The sequence below is a fragment of the Sprattus sprattus genome (assembly GCF_963457725.1).
Source record: "Sprattus sprattus genome assembly, chromosome: 18".
NCBI lineage: Eukaryota > Metazoa > Chordata > Actinopteri > Clupeiformes > Clupeidae > Sprattus > Sprattus sprattus.
The window spans coordinates 18,591,975-18,611,863 of NC_137916.1; the positions used below are offsets into that span (position 1 = coordinate 18,591,975).

Here is a 19,889-nt window from a genome sequence, read left to right on the forward strand (position 1 = left end):
CTACCGAACCTCAGGGCTGCTTATGGAAGTATGTTCTATGGAGAGAACATTTAGTCGCATTGTTCTACACTTTTGTCATGGCTGTATCTGGAGGGAGGGAGTCAGAAACAGAGCCTTGAGGAATGATAGCAGCCAAATCACAAAGAGCCATTCATTCAGGCCCAACTTCCACAGCTGGTTCTAATATAGGGGTGGGAGGGGCAAACAGAGAGAGAGAGAGAGAGAGAGAGAGAGAGAATATGATAGGGAGAAACTGGGAAAGAGAGAGGAAGGGAAAGAGAGAGAGGGAAAAAAAGAGAGAAAGAGTGAGTGCAAGAGAGAGATGGAAACTGTGCCTAAAAACACACGTAATGGCTATCAAGCCCCTTCAGTGGAGTCATATTCCTTTAGACACACACACACACACACAGAGCATGCTGTGACGGTCCTTGCCTCTCTCTCTCTCTCTCTCACACACACACACAGGACCAGGACTGGTGGGAGAACACATGACATAGCCAGTGAATATGGAGGACAACAGAGCCATGGGTCCATCTAAAATACATCACATGTACAAATAATTCTGTCTCTGATACTGAATGTGTAACCAGACTAGCTTCCTTTCTCTGAACAACCCGTCCTGTGTGTCACAACAGATATGGTGCTATCTATTATCAAATACAACTGAGCAACATTGGGATATACGAGCACAAAGCACAGTTTGTGCCACGCCAATATCTACGTATTTGTGTGATTATTGTGTGCATGATGTTTGTGTGGAATGTACTTTATTGAAATCTTACTATATGTCATTTGACTCTGATAAAAACACATTAACTAACAAAAACAATGAGGACATAGGAGGATTTCTGTATGAATATGCAATTCTGGACAGATACAGAATACATATGAGATAATACAACCCCTGAACTCTCTGGAGAAAAAGATTAACTTTACATGGAGCCTTTCAGAAACTTTTGATGTTTTGATACGTTTATAAACCAATGTTTTCCTCCCATACACAAAAAAAAAACCCATCATCACCAAATTTTTCAACCTTATCTAACACAGTCTAATTTAAAATGGCCCTTCATCGGTGAATAAAATCAAGCTTCCACTACTCTTTTTGGCAGCTTTGTCATTGTTTGAGGTGTAACGGTAAATAAGTCTGGGGGTGTCAGGCAAGAAAGGGTTACAGGAAAAAGAGCTCAAAAGTCCCACTGGATCCAGAAACAACCCAGTCACTTCCTGCTCGCTCAGGAGTAGACACATGCTGGGGAGAGAAAGAGAGACACGGGGAGCATGAGAGGCAGGAGAAAGAAAGAATAGAAGAATGGTGCGAACAGAGAGAGAAAGAGCAGAACTGAGAGAAAGAACGCTCAGGACTTTGAAAGCGAAAAAGAGAGAGAGAGGGGGAGCGCAGGAGAGAAGGGAAAAAGGAGAGGGAGAAGTGGAATGAAATAAAAGGGTAAACAGAGATGGAGAGATGGAGAGACTTGATGGAAACTTCCAGATTAGAAAAAAAAGAGAAAAGCGCACAAGCTGAAATGCTGTGTTCAGATTTGGAAACCACCAGCCGCACTCACTGTAAATGCCATTTGCTATACCTTATTTGGCCACACTCTGCAAGGTAGGCAAATGGGAGCTTAAAAGGGGCTCAAAGTAAGCTAAACTGGAGATCAGGACTGAAGGGGGAATAATGCACTTACAACAGGCCTCTCCTAGTAGATTAAAAGGGTTCCTCCTTAAAGATTACCATCATAGGCCATGCATTCCACAGACCCGCCGGGTAAAAAAAATGGAGACACATCAGACAAACAACAGAAAACAGAGGCTGCATCTAGTCCCAGGAAGACATACCAGTACCTCTGGAAATGGCAGAGATTGGCCATTCCTTTGACTAATTAGGGAAGAGTAAATTGCACATAAGTAATGTATGGAAAATAGGCTAATCATGATTGTGCTGTAATGAGGGTTATTGGAGTCTAAGCACTCTGGAGGACCACACTACAAAACAAACAACTTTGAAAATAGGCAGGGGGCCCAACCAAATAAGCGGACTTAAAACAATAATGTTCTCGTGTTAAAAAGGCAGATCTGTCTCAGTGCACATCATGAAGATCAGCGGTGAGACAAGACATGTGTGGTCACTGTGGTCACAAGGACTTATGAACTCCAGTCGATGGGCTTCCCCAAAAGTGTGCATGTTTCCGGCGCTCATTTAATTGATCATATTGATTTGGGGAGGTAGGTTTGCAGATATCCAGCACGCCTATCAGGAGAGCCCTGCTGGTGAGCGAGAGGAGGGGTCTAGTCTGTTCAGGGCTGTTGGTGGTCCCTCTGACTCTCACTGTGGCCATAACAGAAAAGTTCATTCAGCTCGGGCTGTCACAGATGGACGACTGCGATCTGCCACACACACACACACACACACACACACACACACACACACACACACACACACACACACACACACACACACACACAGGGGACATTCTAGAGGTCCTGAGCCACCACTCATGCTCCCTCAGCTGGGAGTGTGCTCTCTGTTCTTTGGGGCCGTGAAATGTTCCTGGGGCAGACAGTGTGACTCATATTACATCCTACAGGGCTTCGGCCATTACAGCTCCTCGTGGGCTAATGGAAAGATTGGGGAGCGGATGGCAGTGGTGTGGCCATGACCAATTCTGAGGAGAAAAAAAACACTACTCTCTGAGGTCTATATGCCTGGAACCCATAGAGCTGTTTAAGACATCAGCGAAAGCGGTATGGAGAAAAAGACGCCGTTTTTGCTGAAGTGGCGCTGGTCCGAGCCAGCAGGGCCGACCCAGGGAGGGGCCCTCGCTGCCCGCTCACGTTACCGTGGTAACAGGAGCCAGACGAACACAATATCAGCGCCGCTAACAGTCATTGTGCTAAATTCCAACAGGAAGCTCCGGCAAGGTGGGGCCGCGAGACAGGAAGGCCAAAAAATAGAAATGGGGGATTAAAAAACGAGAAGGGGTTATAAACTCGACGACTCAAATATACAGCGGCGCAACGCAGAGAGGTGGGGAGTGGTAAAGAGGTTGTGGAAAAACGGTGATAGGGTGCGGTTTGGAGTTTGACTGTGACAGAGGCCAGAGCCTGAGCCTTGGTGCCGAAGTGATCTGTATTGAGTTGCGCAGAAGTGATAAGGTCAACCATGTGGTGTAGAAATCAGAGTGTGGAGTGGAGAGTGGAGCAATGTGGAATAGTGGCTAGAGCAGCTCTGTGTGAGGGATCTGGACAGAAGGAGAAAGAGAGAGACACTGTCTGGGAGAGAACTATGGGAAAGGTGAAAATGCTGTCCATGGGAAGGGCAGAGGAACATTTATCACCCATTCCAGTCTAGGATTTATTCCAGAACATTCTTGAGAATTTAGAATTTAGCAAGTGATATTCTAAATGATGATAAAAATGTGTCCAGTTTCCTTTTGAGAGAAAGCAGCCCAGTTGTCTTTGATTTATATCCCTTCAGTTTCTAGCCCTTCAAGCTAACACAAACATTAAATGACATTGTAGGCTATATATCAAAGGGTAAATTCCTATTTCATGTTCGTTCCCCCCATTGCTAGAATCCACATCAAATACTTCCTTATACACGGAGAGTAGCCAAGGGCACACACCCCTCAGTCAGCTCACACATGGATCACAGTCACAGAGGGACCAACCCTCACATCAGAGAACTTCATCTGCATCAAAGATGGTCGTCTAGGTTTACCTCTAAAAGATTACAGGCTGGAGTCTGGATTAAGGCTGGGGTCTTAAGGGGTGTCACAAATTAGAGTGCTAATGTTTAAATTCTATCTTTCTTTCCACAGAGCATATGTCTTCAAAGGACAAGGGTACTCAGGATGGAAAAACACATGCTTAAATGACTTGTTTTCCCCTCAGAGTACAACTTCATTTGTTACGAGACCACTAATAATGGGGATGTTAGGGTTAATAACTTCATGACATTAAACCTGCTGTTGTGGCTCATTCGGCCTCCAGGCCTAAAGAGAGGCACAGGTGAAATTACCTAACAGGCTGCCTTTGATCGTATTTGGTTACTCTGCCGGCTGACAATCAGGGGACTGTACATCAGTGAACTGTCAAGGATAGCCCACTGGTCAAATCGAGGACTATTTGTAGAACTTACCAATGATTAACATTAAAGGGGCACTTTGCCCCTATTTCTGAATTCCTCTAACCTCAAAGTTACAACCCAGATTCAAATGTAACCTTAACATAAATGGCCAGGGGTAAAGTTTAACTCCAAAACTTGATCTGCAATGGTCAATCAGCTGATAATACCAGCCCAAAGGGAGCAGATTGGCATGCTGTGAACAGTCCACAAATTCTAATAAATCAATACAATTCCAGACAGCTTCGTCTGGTTCTTGGCGTAATTCCATTAGTCAGGCTAAAACCATTAAAATGCCCAGCGTGTGGCCCACCATACAAATGCGGTTTATAACCTGGCATTCCGAAGTTTGGAATTCCACTCCCGCTCGCACCCCGTGTTCCAAATGCTGAAATCGGGAATGTGGAGCCGTCAGACAGACGCATACCATACCCGCTGCGGCTGGCAGGAGCATTAAGGCAACTCCCATTCAGCATCTGAAGGCGTAATGTACGTTGTAAACAACAGAGTGGAAGTTGTCTTCGAAAATAAATAGTGTTGAACAGGTCTGCCATGTGGGCGCACTAATTTAGTTTACTCATTAACATGACTTTCAAAATAAGCAATATGACCTGAGGCATCATTGACCAAACAAGTACAGTCTATGAAGGTGCATAACTGGGACGAGTGTTAAGATGAGAGAGGCCTAATGACCCCCCCAAAAAGTTAATACAAATCGACGCGCCCTTTCCTGTAGAATAACCATGGATATCTCAGGCTAACTTTGTTCTTTGGAGTTTTACGCAAAGAATGAAACTTTGAGTTTAGTCTCAGTACAGTTAAATATTTACCAAGACCTCTCCTCTTTAACAGAGCCTTGGCCAAAGTGGCCTTTCATCGACAAAGAAAATCGAACTTTTCAAACACACTAAGCGCGAAAGGGCACTTCGCACTTTCTCGCCGCGTAACAGGCTACGGCTATCACAGGATGGATGGACGGACGAGCGAATATGTGTGCAGCGCAGCAATCAGAGGAACATCTGGAAGTCATGAAAACTCCGCCAAAGGGTTGACCCACCCTCTCCCCCGAGTCACAGTAATCACGGGGTTTTATTTAATGAAGAATGCACCACACATACAGTCAGCGTCGACCCACTAGCCTACACAAACAAACAAGTCCCCATCCAGTTCAGATAATTATACAGCACGTAGTCCTATTGCCAACATTAATGATAAACCTTTTAATTGACCCCTCATTCCGACAATGGAGTGGCTCCTACACTGAGAAGTAGCCTAGCCGTAAGATCTTTCATATCGGGCATAAGTTAAATTCAAGTAGTCGCTCATATCATTCAACATTATTTCACTTTAAGTGATACAATTATTAACTTGCTAAATGCGTCGAGGTTTTCCATCATAAAATGGCAAAACACTGAGACGGTCTCCTTCATTGTAGGGGCAAACCATGCGCCACATTATGGAGAACCTTGTGTGCGCTCCGATGTGAGCAGCGTTTTTTCGGAAGAGATGCTGAGTGGCCAACAGCTACCCACACGGACCAAACCACTGGTGCGAATCGGACCACTGTGCGAACAGTTTCGTAAGGTTTACATTTTAATTAGCCAGCCAATACGATAAAAGTACAATTTCTTACTAGCAACCCGTTACTTCAAAACTCAGACCAAAGACAATGGAGAGAGGCACCGCTACAAAAACCTTTTAGAAAACAAAACCCATACAGGGTTGGACTCTTTCACGAGGGAGAAAACATAAAACTGTGATTACTTGTAAAATTATTACATTTTTACTTACCACCTCGCGGTCCCTTCTGATACCTAAGGCCAGCAGCTCTCACTGACAGCGAGACAAAAACACCGCAGCCAAACCGTGAGTAAGACCCCCTCCCTCTTCATTTAAAGAGCCAGAGACATTTTTCTTGACCGCTCATTTCAGGGTCTCCCTCAAGAAACAAAAACAATACGGAGCACAAACTTGCACCGAAATGAGAAGAGAAGTACTTATACGTTATTCCCCTAACTATAGGTTACATACTTTACTCAGGTGGGTCCATAGATGGAATGTTTCCACTGTTACATAGAGACACCCAAATTACCACTCTCTATCTCAGTAAGTACACAGCCTCTAGGCTATCAGCGTACACATATGGGCTGTAAATAAAATGCTTTCAATTGCTGGAAACCTGAGATTCGTGTGGCAAAACCCTACAAATTTCTCATTGCAGGTAAGTAATCACTGGCCATGCTTTTCCATTCACGTTTTATTGGGTGGGCTAGCGGCCGTTCCCGGAACATGACGTCACTGTCTCCCCTAGAGGATAGTGTTGTATCATTCAACGCTCATAACGACCATTTCAGATCTTCCCAGTCTTCTGTAGACTATGCGCATTTCAGACCTCTATCTATGTATTGTATTGATCCGAGAGAACGTTCGGGAACATACACACACACCATAAATCCTGAGCTATCCATATGGTAGTGATTTGGCCGTGGCAGACTAACATTAGACTCCGTAGTGAGGCACACCGGCGCAGGAAATTAATTGCATGTGCAAAGCAACGTAGAAGGCGCATGCTAGCCCCCTCAAAACATATGGTTTACATACACATGTGAGGTGCGCGTTAATTAGTGGCTACGAAGCCACTTTACATATCTGGCCACTTTCATCTGACTTTACAACTGAACTCATGTGGTAAATTTGAAAATGTAGGACCTATACTAAACTCTAAGGAAGTTTTTTTTTTTTAAATCCTATTGAGAATGGTCAATAAAACTACCGGCAGACTCGTCTACAAGAACGTCAAAAGCGTTCAAATAATGTCAAAATTGTATTCTTAATGAATTGGCAAAACCAATTTTCATAGGTTCACTCATCTTAAAAGTCTTATAAGTACTATCTAAGAAAAAAAACAAACAAAACAGTTGAAGCCAAAGAGGGAAGTTTAATACAAAATCATATTTGAATGAATAAATAAAAAAGATGCTTGTTTTTTTTTGGGGGGGGGGGCGAGGGCACATAGTCTTAAGATAATCAGTTACACAGAACAGTTTAGTAGTCTGGACAAACAGTAGTTGAACAGAATGACAAAGATAGAGTAGTGCAAGCTGGTACATATACAGTAGTTCAATTACAGTATTAGGTACAAAGATTACATCAGTACTGGCCAGGGCTTCAGGCTCAGTACATACACAGTGGCTCAGTTACTTACATGCCAGTGCATTTATGTCAGTGCTTAGTGTTTGTGTTTGTGTGTGTGTCGTGTGTGAATCCAGTCTAACCGGCTTCTTCCGTTTCTTCTTGACATCTGGATACGAAAACTCCTCTTTCTGAGTAGAGTACTTTACCTCTTTTGTGGTATTTCCAAAAGATGGAAGAGGAATTCATGTGCGTTCAAATAGGAATTCATCTGTACAGTATTTGGTCCAAAGCGGTGAAGCGTCTGACAACTTCGACTGGCAGTGATTGGTGATTCCACTTTTTCAGAAACGACTAACGAAGATTTAAGGAGAGAAAACGTAGCCCTTAAATCTCTCAATGTGACCCAAGTGTCAGCACAAACACTGCACACAAACAAGGAAATGTAAAAAACCAGCACACATACACACACACACACACACACACACAACCTAAAAACACATACACACACACACACACACAACCTAAACAAACACACACACACTAACCAAACTCGCACAGAGCGTAGCGGAAAGAGGAAGTGCAGGGGAGTGTTTGGATTCCCAAGTTTAGTAAAACCTAAAATTACCCCTGTGCCGAGCTAAAGGGGGTCATTCCCAGTCTTAACGGCTGGCCAGCGCGCAGGGCCCGTTGGTCCCAGGAGACTCAGAGAGAGAGAGAGCGAGAGAGAGTATATTTGTGTGTGTGTGTGCGTGCGTGTGTGTGTGTGTGAGAGAGAATGAGCGAGAAACTTTGTTTACAGTGGAGAAACACAGGCAGATTTAAAAAGCATGGAAGATTTTTCAACAACACAGAGAAGCTCTGGCAAAGATAGCTCAGCAAGCCAACAAACGAGTGAGGAGGGGAATGAAATGAGAAAAGGTGAGAGAGGAGGAGAAGGAGAGAGCGGGATAGAAAGACTGTGTGCGTGTGTCTGTATACATCATAAAAGAAAGTGGAGCAGTTATAGGTCTTGACACAAACTCAGCAGGCAGAGCCATCCTTGAGCTTTACTCCTTGGGAAAACTTTGGTTCGGTTCTCAACACTCCCCCCGACGAAAGCTGGACCTGCTCAAGGAATTCCTGTCAAAACAAACAACAATAAAAAAAAAAAGAACCATTAGCAACTGTGTCTGGAAATCATATTTCATCTGTAATAAAGTTTGTGAGTGTGTGTGTGTGTGTGAGTGTGAGGGGGGGCTTTGGGGCGGGAGCAAGACACATGGTGGGCGTGTGTGAGTGGGAGTGCATAGCAGGTAATGCTCCTCAGCTGGATTTGATTATCTATGCAACACTGGCATTGCAGATGCAGATGTATGCAGGGGAGAGAAAGCATGAGTCAAAAACAACGCTGGGCTGACAGTTTCAGAAAACAATGTGGAGCCATTATTTTCACAGCTGCATGTGTGTGCACAGAGACTCAGATGTGTGTGGGTAGAAGCATGTGAAATTGAATATATGCCTGTGTGTGTGTTTGTTTCACTATTTTTGTGTGAAAACGCACAAGTGTAAGTGGATGTTGTTACTGTGTGTCGAGAAGCATGACTATGTCAGGGAGTAAATGCTGTTACCGTTGTTTGTGTGTGTGTGTGTGTGCACCCACATGTATTTGTGTATGTGTTTGCATGCATATGTATGGGTATCTACCATTGCATGGGTGTGTGTATGTGTGTGTATGAGGGTGTGTGATTACTGTTGCAAGTGTGTGTGCCTGCATATGTGTTTACTGTTGTGTAGGTGTAGAAGACAGAGGCAGGGGCCTATAGAGCTTGGGGATCATGTGTGTGTGTGTATGTGTGTGTGCATGAATGCGTGTGCTTGTGCGTGCATGTGTATACCGTTGTGTGGGTGTGGAGGGGAGAGGCAGGGGCAGGGGCCTATAGAGCTGGGGGATCTTGCGGTTGATGAGGGGGCCCAGGGCTTCACGCAGCTTGGTGTAGTTGCGCTCCAGCTCGCGGTGGTACTCCTTCTGGTCTGGCCCAATAAGAGACTTGTTCCTCCTCAGGGCATCCTCACACCTGTGACGGGGAGAGGGAGAGCCCTGACTTATTAAGAAGTGTGTGCTGGAGTTGTTTAACAAGCACAATGCCAAGTTGTTTACAGAGAGTGTGGTGAAGGTATTTTAAAAGCATGCCATCCAGTAGTGGCTGTAAAATACTGCGTGTTTACTGTGGAGCTGTTTAGAACATTTTGCGCTAATATTTACCCTTATAGCAAAGGCTTTTATAAAGCGCCCCTAACAGTACTGTACAGGTATTCATGATCAGTACATTATACGTATCTCTGCTCTCTAGGTTCCAATGGCCTTGGTGTTGTTGCCATCTTGTTCCACCAGTTTCAGCTACAGGAGCCACACTCAATAAAAACAGTGTCACTGAGTTGTTTACGGAGACAGTTGTTAAGTTGGTTTTAAAGCCTGTTTTACGGCTATTGCATATGTTCGAGGGGGAACCTGAGGTGTCAAAAACATGTAGACTTCCCTGTCGTAGACATTTGGGCATCCACCTATTCTTTTTTCCAAAATATCCAAACGCAGTCATGCAAACACACACATTTGAACTGTATTTAAAGGCACCGTTCATAATCAATGACCTTGCTACTGCATCACAAATGACCCACTGAAATCGTAGAGTTCATCACGCTGTTACTGAACAAATTCAGTGATGTAGTCCATTTATTAACTGATTAAAATAAACAGAATTTGAGTAAGCTGTTTATTTCTCTGTGGCTTCGTAGAGGATTATTGGGTCAGCTTAATGGATTGTTTGATTGATTAGTCTCTGGGGGCCTGAGGAAAGGGGGGGGGGGGGTGTACGGCGTGATCCTGTCACCTCTTGGTGAAGTCCTTGAAGCACAGGCGCAGTTTGTTGTGGTGGCGGAAGAGCTTGGGGTCGTCTGGAATGTCAGAGAGGAAGACCTGCGCAACCTCTAGGGGACCCTGCACATGTGTGTGTGTGTGAGTGAGAGAGAGAGAGAGAGAGAGAGAGAGAGAGAGAGAGAGAGAGAGAGAGAGGAGAGAGAGAGACACCGGTCACATTCCAGAACAAATTCACAAATAAAACACACAAAATCTTTACGAATACACAATATTTACAACATTGTATCCCTTGTACACAAATAAACACTATTCCAAGCCATGCAGGCAGGAAATCATGGTTGAGTTTTCTAATTATTTCCCCTTAGTCAGCAAAACTAACTACAGTGGCAGCCTACCCACTACTCTTTCTCATGGTCCCGATGAGGCTCTCTTAAGGGGTGGTGGTGAGTGGACAGATTAACAGTGGTGAATTGTGGAGAGGTGGGTTAGCCAGTCTGGTTAACGGTGGCAGATAGGCTAGCCTACCTGATTGACAGTAGCTGATTGGGTAGCCTAACTTAATGACAGTAGCTGATAGGCTAGCCTACCTGATTGACAGTAGCTGATAGGTTAGCCTAACTTATTGACAGTAGCTGATAGGCTAGCCTACCTGATTAACAGTAGCTAATAGGTTAGCCTACCTCATTGACAGTAGCTGATAGGTTAGCCTACCTGATTGACAGTAGCTGATAGGTAAGCCTACCTGATTGACAGTAGTTGATAGGTTAGCCTACCTGATTGACAGTAGCTGATAGGTTAGCCTGTCTGGTTAACAGTGGCTAATGGGTTAGCTGACCTGATTGACAGTAGCTGATAGGTTGACCTACCTAACTAACAGTAGCTGATAGGTAAGCATGTCTGGTTAACAGTGGCTGATAGGTTAGCCGACCTGATTAACAATAGCTGATAGGCTAGCCTACCTGATTGACAGTGGTTCCCACGCAGCCCTGCAGCACCATCTGGAGCATCTTGGCGTCAGCGGGGTCCTGGTGCGTGGCAAAGGCCAGCTCCTGAGTCTTCTTCTGCATGTCCTCAATGGCCACCTCCATGGGCACCAGAATGATCTGATGAGAGATGTTTAAGAGCGCAGGAGAACAATGACAACACTTATAAAACAGGTGAATAGGTACATATGCATCTCCCCAACACACACACACACACTAATGAGGGGATGAACAAACCCAAACCACAATAACAGCCAGAAACAGACAGAGTAGACACATTGACAATACAGACACACAAACACACACACACACACACACACGCACACACACACACACAAAAAGATTAAAGCCCAAGGGTGATACTCCCCCCCCACTCCCCCCCCACCCCCCCCCCCCCCCCACACACACACACACACACCTACATCCAAAATATGCTCACACACCAACATCCAAAATATGCACACACACACACACACACACACAAACCAACCCATATGTACGCTTACACACCTCTTCTTTGTGGATGACGTTGATGCGTGTCTTGATGTATGGGAAGGCGTGGGAGGTGGTGAGGATGGACTTGCGCTTGTACTGCTCGTGCAGGTCACCGTGGGCGCGGCCGTCCAGAGTGAAGGGTGTGCAGTACATGAAGGTGCGCAGGTTGTAGTTTTTATCAAAGTATGTGATCCTCTCCTTCAGCTCGTATGTGTCGAAGAAGGGCTCCACATACGTGATTTGGAGGCAGGCCTGCTCGACATACAGATACACACACACACATACACACACGCGCGCACACACACACACACACGAAACAACACACACATTCACACGCACACGTAAGCTACTGTTAAGCTACCGGTTCTGGAAGGCATCTTGGTGAAGAAAGCCACTGTTTAAAGGCTGATATAAATAGAAGTGAATTAAGCAAGGAATAGTGACAGTGCAATAAAGTTCAAATCTCCCATCCACCATATGGAAGAGCTCATTGCCTTTTCCTGCTGGATTGAGTTCAAGACAGATTCAAGTGCTGAGCCTTAGGCCAACATTTTTGCTTTTTCCCCCTTTGCCATGTGAACTTATTTGCCTCTCCTTCCTGAAGGGAATCTCACCTTATTGGGGTCCATCTTGCTCTTGTCCACTGGGTTGGAGTCTTTGATGATCTCAACCACATCATCACCAAAGCGCTCTGCATAAAACTCCTGCAGAAATACAGGAGACCATAGAATTGCATTAAGCACCCATTAAGTGATAGATTGATATGGGTTTTTCAATGACCGATGCCAATGCCGATTAACAAAAAATGCCAGATATTGGCGCGATTAATCAGCCGACCAATTAATCGGTCTAACACTAAACCCAATGTCCATTAACAAGCCATTCTTCACAAATAGTTATGCATACGCTATTTTGACATTTGTAATAGCATGTATTTATGCTTTAATAATTCATCAGCCACTAGCTCGCTCTCAATTATTGTTAAAATAAAGTTGTGTTTACAACATGATTTAAATTCTGCTTCATTTTTTGTGTGAAAAGTTGTAAATGTAAATGGTGGTGTCATCCCTTCTGTATCTCATTCTATATCTATATATATTGTTTTCTCTCAGACTGCAACTGGTGAATCACTGCCCAGAAAGCCCAGACAAATGAGAGATGAGATGAGAGCCCTTCCCCCCCCCCCCCTCCCCTAGGCCATGGGTACACGTGCCTCCAGGCGGTGGGAGATCTCGGCCAGCTTGGTGATGGAGGGCTCCTTGTAGACGAACTCCTGCTCGTCCAGGTCGCCAAAGCGGCAACCGTAGAAGCCCACGCGGAAGTAGGTGCCGAACATCCTCTGTTCGCTGTTGGGAGGGGAAGAGAGACGAGATAAGCATCGTGAGTGGGACAGGATCAAGGAGAAGTCTGTAATATGTCATTGTTGGGAGTCTATGCCTGTTAACCTCTCAACACGGGGGGGATGACTGTGAGTGTGCCTCTGTGTGAGAGAGGGCCTGTCAGAGCAGATCAGTCTGGGCATGTTTGTGTGTGTGTGTGTGTGTGTGTGTGTGTGTGTGTGTGTGTGTGTGTGTTTTAGTGTGTGTGAATAAGTGCATTTATCTGTGTGTGTGTATCTATGTGCCTGTGTGTTTGCATGTGTGAGCATATCTACGTGAGTGTGTCTCTGACTCTGTCACTTTGTGTCTGCATGATTGTCTGCGTCTGCATCTACATGTGTCAGTGTGAGTCTGTCTGTGTATGTGTGTCAGTGTGTCTGAGAGTGTGTGTATGTGTGTGTGTCTGTGTGAGTGTGTGTTTGAGTGGGCGTCTGTGTGTCTATCAGTGTCAGTGTGTGTATGAGTCATGAGTAGCAGTATCAGTGTGATAGAGTGTGATAGTATGAGTGTGTGTCTGTGAGAGTATGTGTATGAATGTGTCTGAGTTTGCGTGCATGAGTGAGTCTGTGAGTGTGTGTATTGGTGTCAGTGTGTGTCTACATGAGTGTATCTCTGAGTGTGTGTATGTGTGTGTGTGTGTGTGTGTGTGTGTGTGTGTGTGTGTGTGTCTATGAAGGGTGTATCTGGGGCAGTGTGAGGGGCTGAGTGAGAGGCTGAATAGCTCATGGGCCTGAGGTGCACCACTCACTCCAAGCCCTTTCCCTAAATGGGCTTTATATAACGGTGGGAGTGATTGTGTGTGTTACACTGAGTGAGTGTTGGTATTCACTGAGTGTGTGTTTGGATTTTTTACTCACTCGTTCAGGGGGCCAGACAGGACACCGGAGCCCACAGGCAATACAGGAGAGGAGAGAAAGAGAAAGAAAGAAAGAAAGACAGTTGTTCTTTTGTAAGCTGTGTTTCCCTCACACACACTCACACACTTATAACATTTATTTGACATGAATTTGAGACGCTTCAGTGAAAGTGAATAGTTCTTACCTCCCATCCTGAGCTCTGGAGAAGGTTGTGCACAGGCAGACAGACAAACAGAGAGAAAGAAAGAGGGAAAGAGAGAGGGAGGGAGTTAGGGAGGGATGACCAAAAGGAACATCAGCATGGGATGAAATAACATTATCACAGACCTAAGAGGATCAGAGATTTAACAAGACTTAGCAAAAATGGGCCAGCAAAGATGTGAAGCAGACAGACAGACAGACAGACGCTATCCCTCAGTCGGGTTTTCCTGTCTCACACACATCTCCTTTGATACTAAGTCCTCATATTCCCTTCATACAGTGAGATTCAAGCATGTACCACACGCACATGCACACGCACACGCACATGCACACACACACACACACAGACACAGAAACAGACACACAGTACCCAGCTGAACCGACCTGGTTGTAAACTTTGTTGAAGGCTTCCTGCAGCTTGCCGTGGACGGTGGCCAGCTTCTTGAAGTCCCTGTTGGCCTCGTGGACGGGCAGCAGGATCTTATAGACTTCATTGATGGCCTCATACATGGCAGCCTTAGTAAACAACGAGAGGGAGAGAGAAAGAGAGGGAGAGGGAGAAAGAGAGACAGAGAGAGAGAGAGAGAGAGGGAGAGGGGGAGAGAGAGAGAGAGATATTAATCATTTCTTTATAAAAAAAATAGTTGCTAACAGTTTCGCACAAACATACCATTAAAAAAACACATTCAACATTCAAAATCCTGGTCATAAGACTTACATCCCTGGTTTAAAAAAGAAAGACAGCAAGAGCACTACGCCCTCTGACACATTCTTCTGAAAAGCAATAAGTTCATCATCTCCAACTTCAGATGAGGGAGCAAGAGAGAGAGAGAGAGAGAGTGGGAGGGGATGAAAGACCGAGAAGAGAGATTCAGAGACAGACTCTCACCCCATACCACAGCTGTTGCAGTAGCTGCTGCCTTCAGTAGCCAACTGAAAGCAGACCCTGGCCTAATCTCACCACACACACACACACACACACACACACACACACACACACACACACACACACACACACACACACACACTCCTCGTGTGATCCTCAGCTCAACTCTCTCCACACACACACACACACACACACACACACACACACTGAGAGCAGGCCCTGGCGTAACTCTCACCATATTGAAGGAGGAGGCAGCCTGCTCCAGCAGCCCCACCAGGCCCGACTCGCTGAAGTATTTCCCAGCGCAGATGCCCTCCTCCTCAGGGGACAGGATGTCATCAGACACGGCAGATTCTTCCAGAACGTTTGAGGAAATGCTCTGTGGAGAGAGGAGACAGAGAAACGGGTGTGGGACTAGAGCTAAGCACCATCTGCTGCACAGAGAACGCTTGACACACACACAAACACAAACACACACACAAACGCTGTCATTCATACACATTTATATGATTGCACACACCAGCCGACACATACATAAAGACACACACACACACACACACACACACAAACACACCCATTCTTACACATCTATATGATCACACTCATACACACAAGTAGACACACACATGAAGACAAACACACACACAGAAACACACTGATGAACACACCAATAACCAAACTCAGTCTGTGGGTATTGCTCACCTGGAAGGTCACACAGCCAATGGGCAGGTAGCGGCAGTCCTCCAGCATGTTGAGGTACTCGGCCACCAGGGCGGCGCTGTGCACCAGGCAGTGGGCTGCCTCAGCATGGTTGCCCCTCTCCGAGTGCTTTCCCGCCATGTTCTGCAGCCAGGTGAGACGCAGGTCCGGAGAGTTCTGGTAACCCTTGGCAATCCTGATGACAGTGAAAGAGCAGAGCTATGGTTCTGAGGGCCTTATTGGATCCATGTCATTTACCTGGATCATCAAAGGACACTTGAGGTGACTATACCCTCATCAACCCTGATTGCAGGGAACCAAAGTAGGAGCTAGAAATTCAAAGGCATGTATAGGTTGAAACTGCATAAACCGAACCCATCAAAGTGTGAATCTATTAGACATTGGCCCACTAACAGGTAGGGATTAAACTTGAGTGAAACCACTTTTGGGATGAAACCACCCTGTCCCACATGGAGCTGACTGAGTGTGTGTGTGTGTGTGTGTGTGTGTGTGTGTGTCTGTTTGAGTTAGATGGTGGAAGAAGTGGTTTTCCCACGCATGTTAAGTGGGATCTCTGACTCAGTCTAATGAATGGTGGCTACCATGTGGTTTCCATCATCTTCACTCTATCAGACCATTCAGTTGGCAATTGAGTGTCTTCTCTATGTGGCATTGTCATCTTGTGGGAAATCACATGGAGTCACAAAGAAACGTCATCTCTCCAAGCTGCTCATCAACTGCTGTGTGCCTGTGTGTGTGTGTGTGTGTGTGTGTGTGTGTGTGTGTGTGTGTGTGTGTGTGTGTGTGTGTGTGTGTGTCTATACTATAGAATTAGAAGAGGAAAGTACACATTCCAATTTCAAGCAACTGTTTCTGTTCCATGTTCCATTCCATGCAAGGAACAGGAACTACACAACCACATATTGGCAAACTAAACTAAAGCCATGGCTATGAACCTTCCCCTCTTTTCTATTTCTGCGGCGTACATACTGGGCACATCAGACTAGACGTCTCCCACACCTGTACATGAGGTCTAACAGCATCTCCGGATCTTCTTGGTGCTCCTTCATTTTCACTGTGTCTGTGAGAATCATGTGGAGATTGAACACCAGATCTTGGACCTGAGGAACACACACGAACACACACACACACACACACACACACACACACACACACACAAAGAGGAATAATTAGAAATAGATCTGCCGCACTGTTGGTAGCCATTAGGTTGCAGTGCAGTGTGTGGCTCTCCTCTGTCTCTAAAGCTACCAGACGTGCCGGCTCCTCATTCCCTGCTTCAGCTCAACAAAGGCCTCAGCAGCATTGGCTTACTGGAATCAGATGTGTTAGATTAGGACTGAGGGGAACTGGATATCTGGGGCCCTAATTTAATAGATGGGGAACAAAGAAGGGCAACGCTTCAAGCTATTTTGATTACTAGGGCACATTTATTTGGTAAGTTCAAAGAGTTAAGCGCCTTTGAGGGCGGACCTCATTTGGGTGTGTCTGATCAACAAGGTGGGCGTTTCATGTAAATTATTTTGAGGAATTTCCTGGTTTTCAACGTCTGACAGGCACATATAATGTTATCTCTACCCAGTTTGTCAGCATAAGATTGACCACTCAGTTAGCCAACTAAATGTACTGATCATTAAAGTAATTAGTATAGATTAACAGATGGATACACAGACTATGCAGTAAGACACTAAACTACGCTCTAAGTCGCAGACAGTTAATTAAATCCAGTCTAATCCAATACCATGCATCAGTGCCTTCAGTAATGCGCACCAAAAAGTGAGACACAAAAGTAATATTTTGTTTTGTATTTAATTGCATGCTCACTCAGTTCACGTCTTTCTCCCATTTTTCGGTTCTAAAACAGCCTAACATTACAATGTGAATGCAATAAGATGCAATTTGTCTCTCTCTGGATGGAATCACTCAAATATTTACTCCCTATTAACTATTTATTCAATCGGATTATATGTTTTGTAAAACAAACGTCATTTCAAATTTTTAAAAAGTAACGTTAATATTAGAGAAAGGTGAGCCGAGGTAGGAAAAAAATGATGATAGGAACAGGGATGGAAATGTAAGCTCTGCTTGGCTTATTGGTCATCTAGTTGTAGGCTATTGACTTTGTTCAGAATATGAATATCTCCTGGTTTTGGCTTATGGAGTAATACGTGTATATAGTGCATTCTTTTCTCCTCATGGCGAGAATGAGACCTCAGAAAAATAAGGCTGCGCATCACTACTAACCTCTTCACTTACTTTTACACAATATTATACATAAACAGATTCCCAATTGTCTATGTAGCTTGCTTTCAGGCGTGTTTGTTAGCCCTGTGTAGGTGAGATAAAGTGAAGGCCATGGCAGTGATTACACTTTGGAGGCTCTGATCTGTGCTAGGCAGTAATCAGTTCGACTTTAGATGCTTGATCATTTTACAGTTTAAATATTTTCATAAACGCACTGATGTGTTGGGCACGTGACAAGTGTGCTTGTCATCACAGCACATATCAGAATTCCCTGTGTTTTTACTGGCTTAGAAGAGACGCCCACAAATGAATATGCCGTTTGACCGGTCCCACAAAGGCTGTGCTCTATCCTAGCTGTCTGATGTGCTCATACATCTCTCTCTCTATTTGCGTTGCTCTATTTGAGTGGTGTCATGGCGTCAGAGGGTCTAACGCGGAGTTCATTGCCTTTCAAATTGAATATGGACTCTGCTCTCTCTCTCACTGCTGTGAGCTAGGGTGGGTCTCCTCGTCTAGCTCTCTCTGCCAGACACTATGCCCTCTGATACAGCCTCTATGTACTGGTGTACCCAAAAATGTGCCTTTGATACAACAGCCTCCATGTACTGGTGTACCCCACGCTGTGCCCTCTGATACAGCCTCTTTGTACTGGCGTACTTAACACTATGCCCTCTGATACAGCCAACACTGTGCCCTCTGATACAGTCTCTATGTACTGCAGTACCCCACACTGTGCCCCCTGATACAGTCAACACTGTGCCCTCTGATTCAGCCTCTGTGTACTGCAGTGCCCAACACTGTGCCCTCTGACACAGCCAACACTGTGCCCTCAGCTATGCCCAGAGCTACATCCTCTACGGTAACCAGCACTGTGCTCTATCCTACACCCAGCACTACGACCAGCCAACACTGCCCCCCCTGCTGTACCCACCTGTTCGGGGAAGGGCGAGTCGCGGAGCTCCAGGTCGTCCTCTGCGTAGGTGAGGATGGTCTTGAGCGAGTGGCGCAGGTGGTCCTCGTTGAAGTTTTGCGACGTCCCCACCAGGGAGGACAGGGACATGGTCACCTGCATCTTCACACGCGCAAAGTTCTGCACCAGAGGAAGGAGACATGTTTAAAGACTTTATGAGACATACGAGTTAACAGTAATGAACTGTTTGCTTCTGTGTGTGTGTGTGTGTGTGTGTGTGTGTGTGTGTGTGTGGTATTCTTACGTTGCCGATCTCAAAGTTCTGCCTCATGAGCAGGTAGAGGGAGGCGCTGGCGTGGCTGCGCACGGAGGCCACGCTGCTGCCACAGTGCCGGAGCAGACGCAGACACAAGTCTGCACACAGCTCAGTGTCCTCCTCAAACAGCATCTCTGGGAACTGATTAAAAAAAACACACACACACACACACACACACACACACACACACACACACACACACACACACACACACACAAACACAAATTAGAGCAAGATTACTCAAGATTTAAACATACCACTACATAAAATATTTTAAAAACTCTATGATACTACATAGCAAGAGTATAAATGTCATGTTTATATCACTGTATGAATATTTCACTACTAAATTTTTGCAAGATGCAAGTCATTGGTAATAATCAGTTTTCATACACACACACACACACACACTTGTGTAGTGTACACACACCTTGAAGACCAGTGCTCTCTGTGTAGTGAAGCAGTGTTGAAGGAAGAGGGCGCTCTGGTTCCCGGCCATACTGTGGAGGAGGACACGCAGCACCCCTCCCAAAACACTCTCCTTCAGCTCCGATGCCACCACCGTCTGAGGGCACACACACACACACACACACACACACACACACACACAAACACACACACGACACACACACACACACACACTGCCCGTTAGACAGACGGCACTCTGCCAATGTGTGTTTATGAGAGCGAGTTTGAATATATACCCCTGCTGTAGCCAGTCTGCAGGTCTGGCCAGGATTACCCGCTGGCTTTAGGAAAGGGGCACTGCTGGCGTTTGATTGATTG

General features: G+C 45.4%; 1 protein-coding gene across 2 annotated transcripts in view; it reads right to left on the reverse strand.

Moving 5' to 3' along the window:
* Nucleotides 1–7,158: 7,158 nt before the first annotated feature.
* The window catches only part of dock6 (dedicator of cytokinesis 6), a 44,985-nt gene continuing 32,254 nt past the window's right edge, over nt 7,159–19,889 (reverse strand). For both annotated transcript variants that reach the window (XM_080856046.1, XM_080856045.1), the window contains exons 35-49: nt 19,534–19,668; nt 19,092–19,244; nt 18,809–18,967; nt 16,636–16,736; nt 15,619–15,811; nt 15,152–15,295; nt 14,415–14,546; nt 14,014–14,028; nt 12,807–12,932; nt 12,208–12,297; nt 11,609–11,845; nt 11,075–11,218; nt 10,129–10,235; nt 9,136–9,315; nt 7,159–8,380 (exon numbers count right to left, since the gene is read on the reverse strand). In XM_080856046.1, coding sequence (XP_080712172.1) covers nt 8,338–8,380; nt 9,136–9,315; nt 10,129–10,235; nt 11,075–11,218; nt 11,609–11,845; nt 12,208–12,297; nt 12,807–12,932; nt 14,014–14,028; nt 14,415–14,546; nt 15,152–15,295; nt 15,619–15,811; nt 16,636–16,736; nt 18,809–18,967; nt 19,092–19,244; nt 19,534–19,668 — 1,959 coding nt within the window. In that variant the 3' untranslated portion in view covers nt 7,159–8,337. The remainder of the gene's footprint in view (nt 8,381–9,135; nt 9,316–10,128; nt 10,236–11,074; nt 11,219–11,608; nt 11,846–12,207; nt 12,298–12,806; nt 12,933–14,013; nt 14,029–14,414; nt 14,547–15,151; nt 15,296–15,618; nt 15,812–16,635; nt 16,737–18,808; nt 18,968–19,091; nt 19,245–19,533; nt 19,669–19,889) is intronic.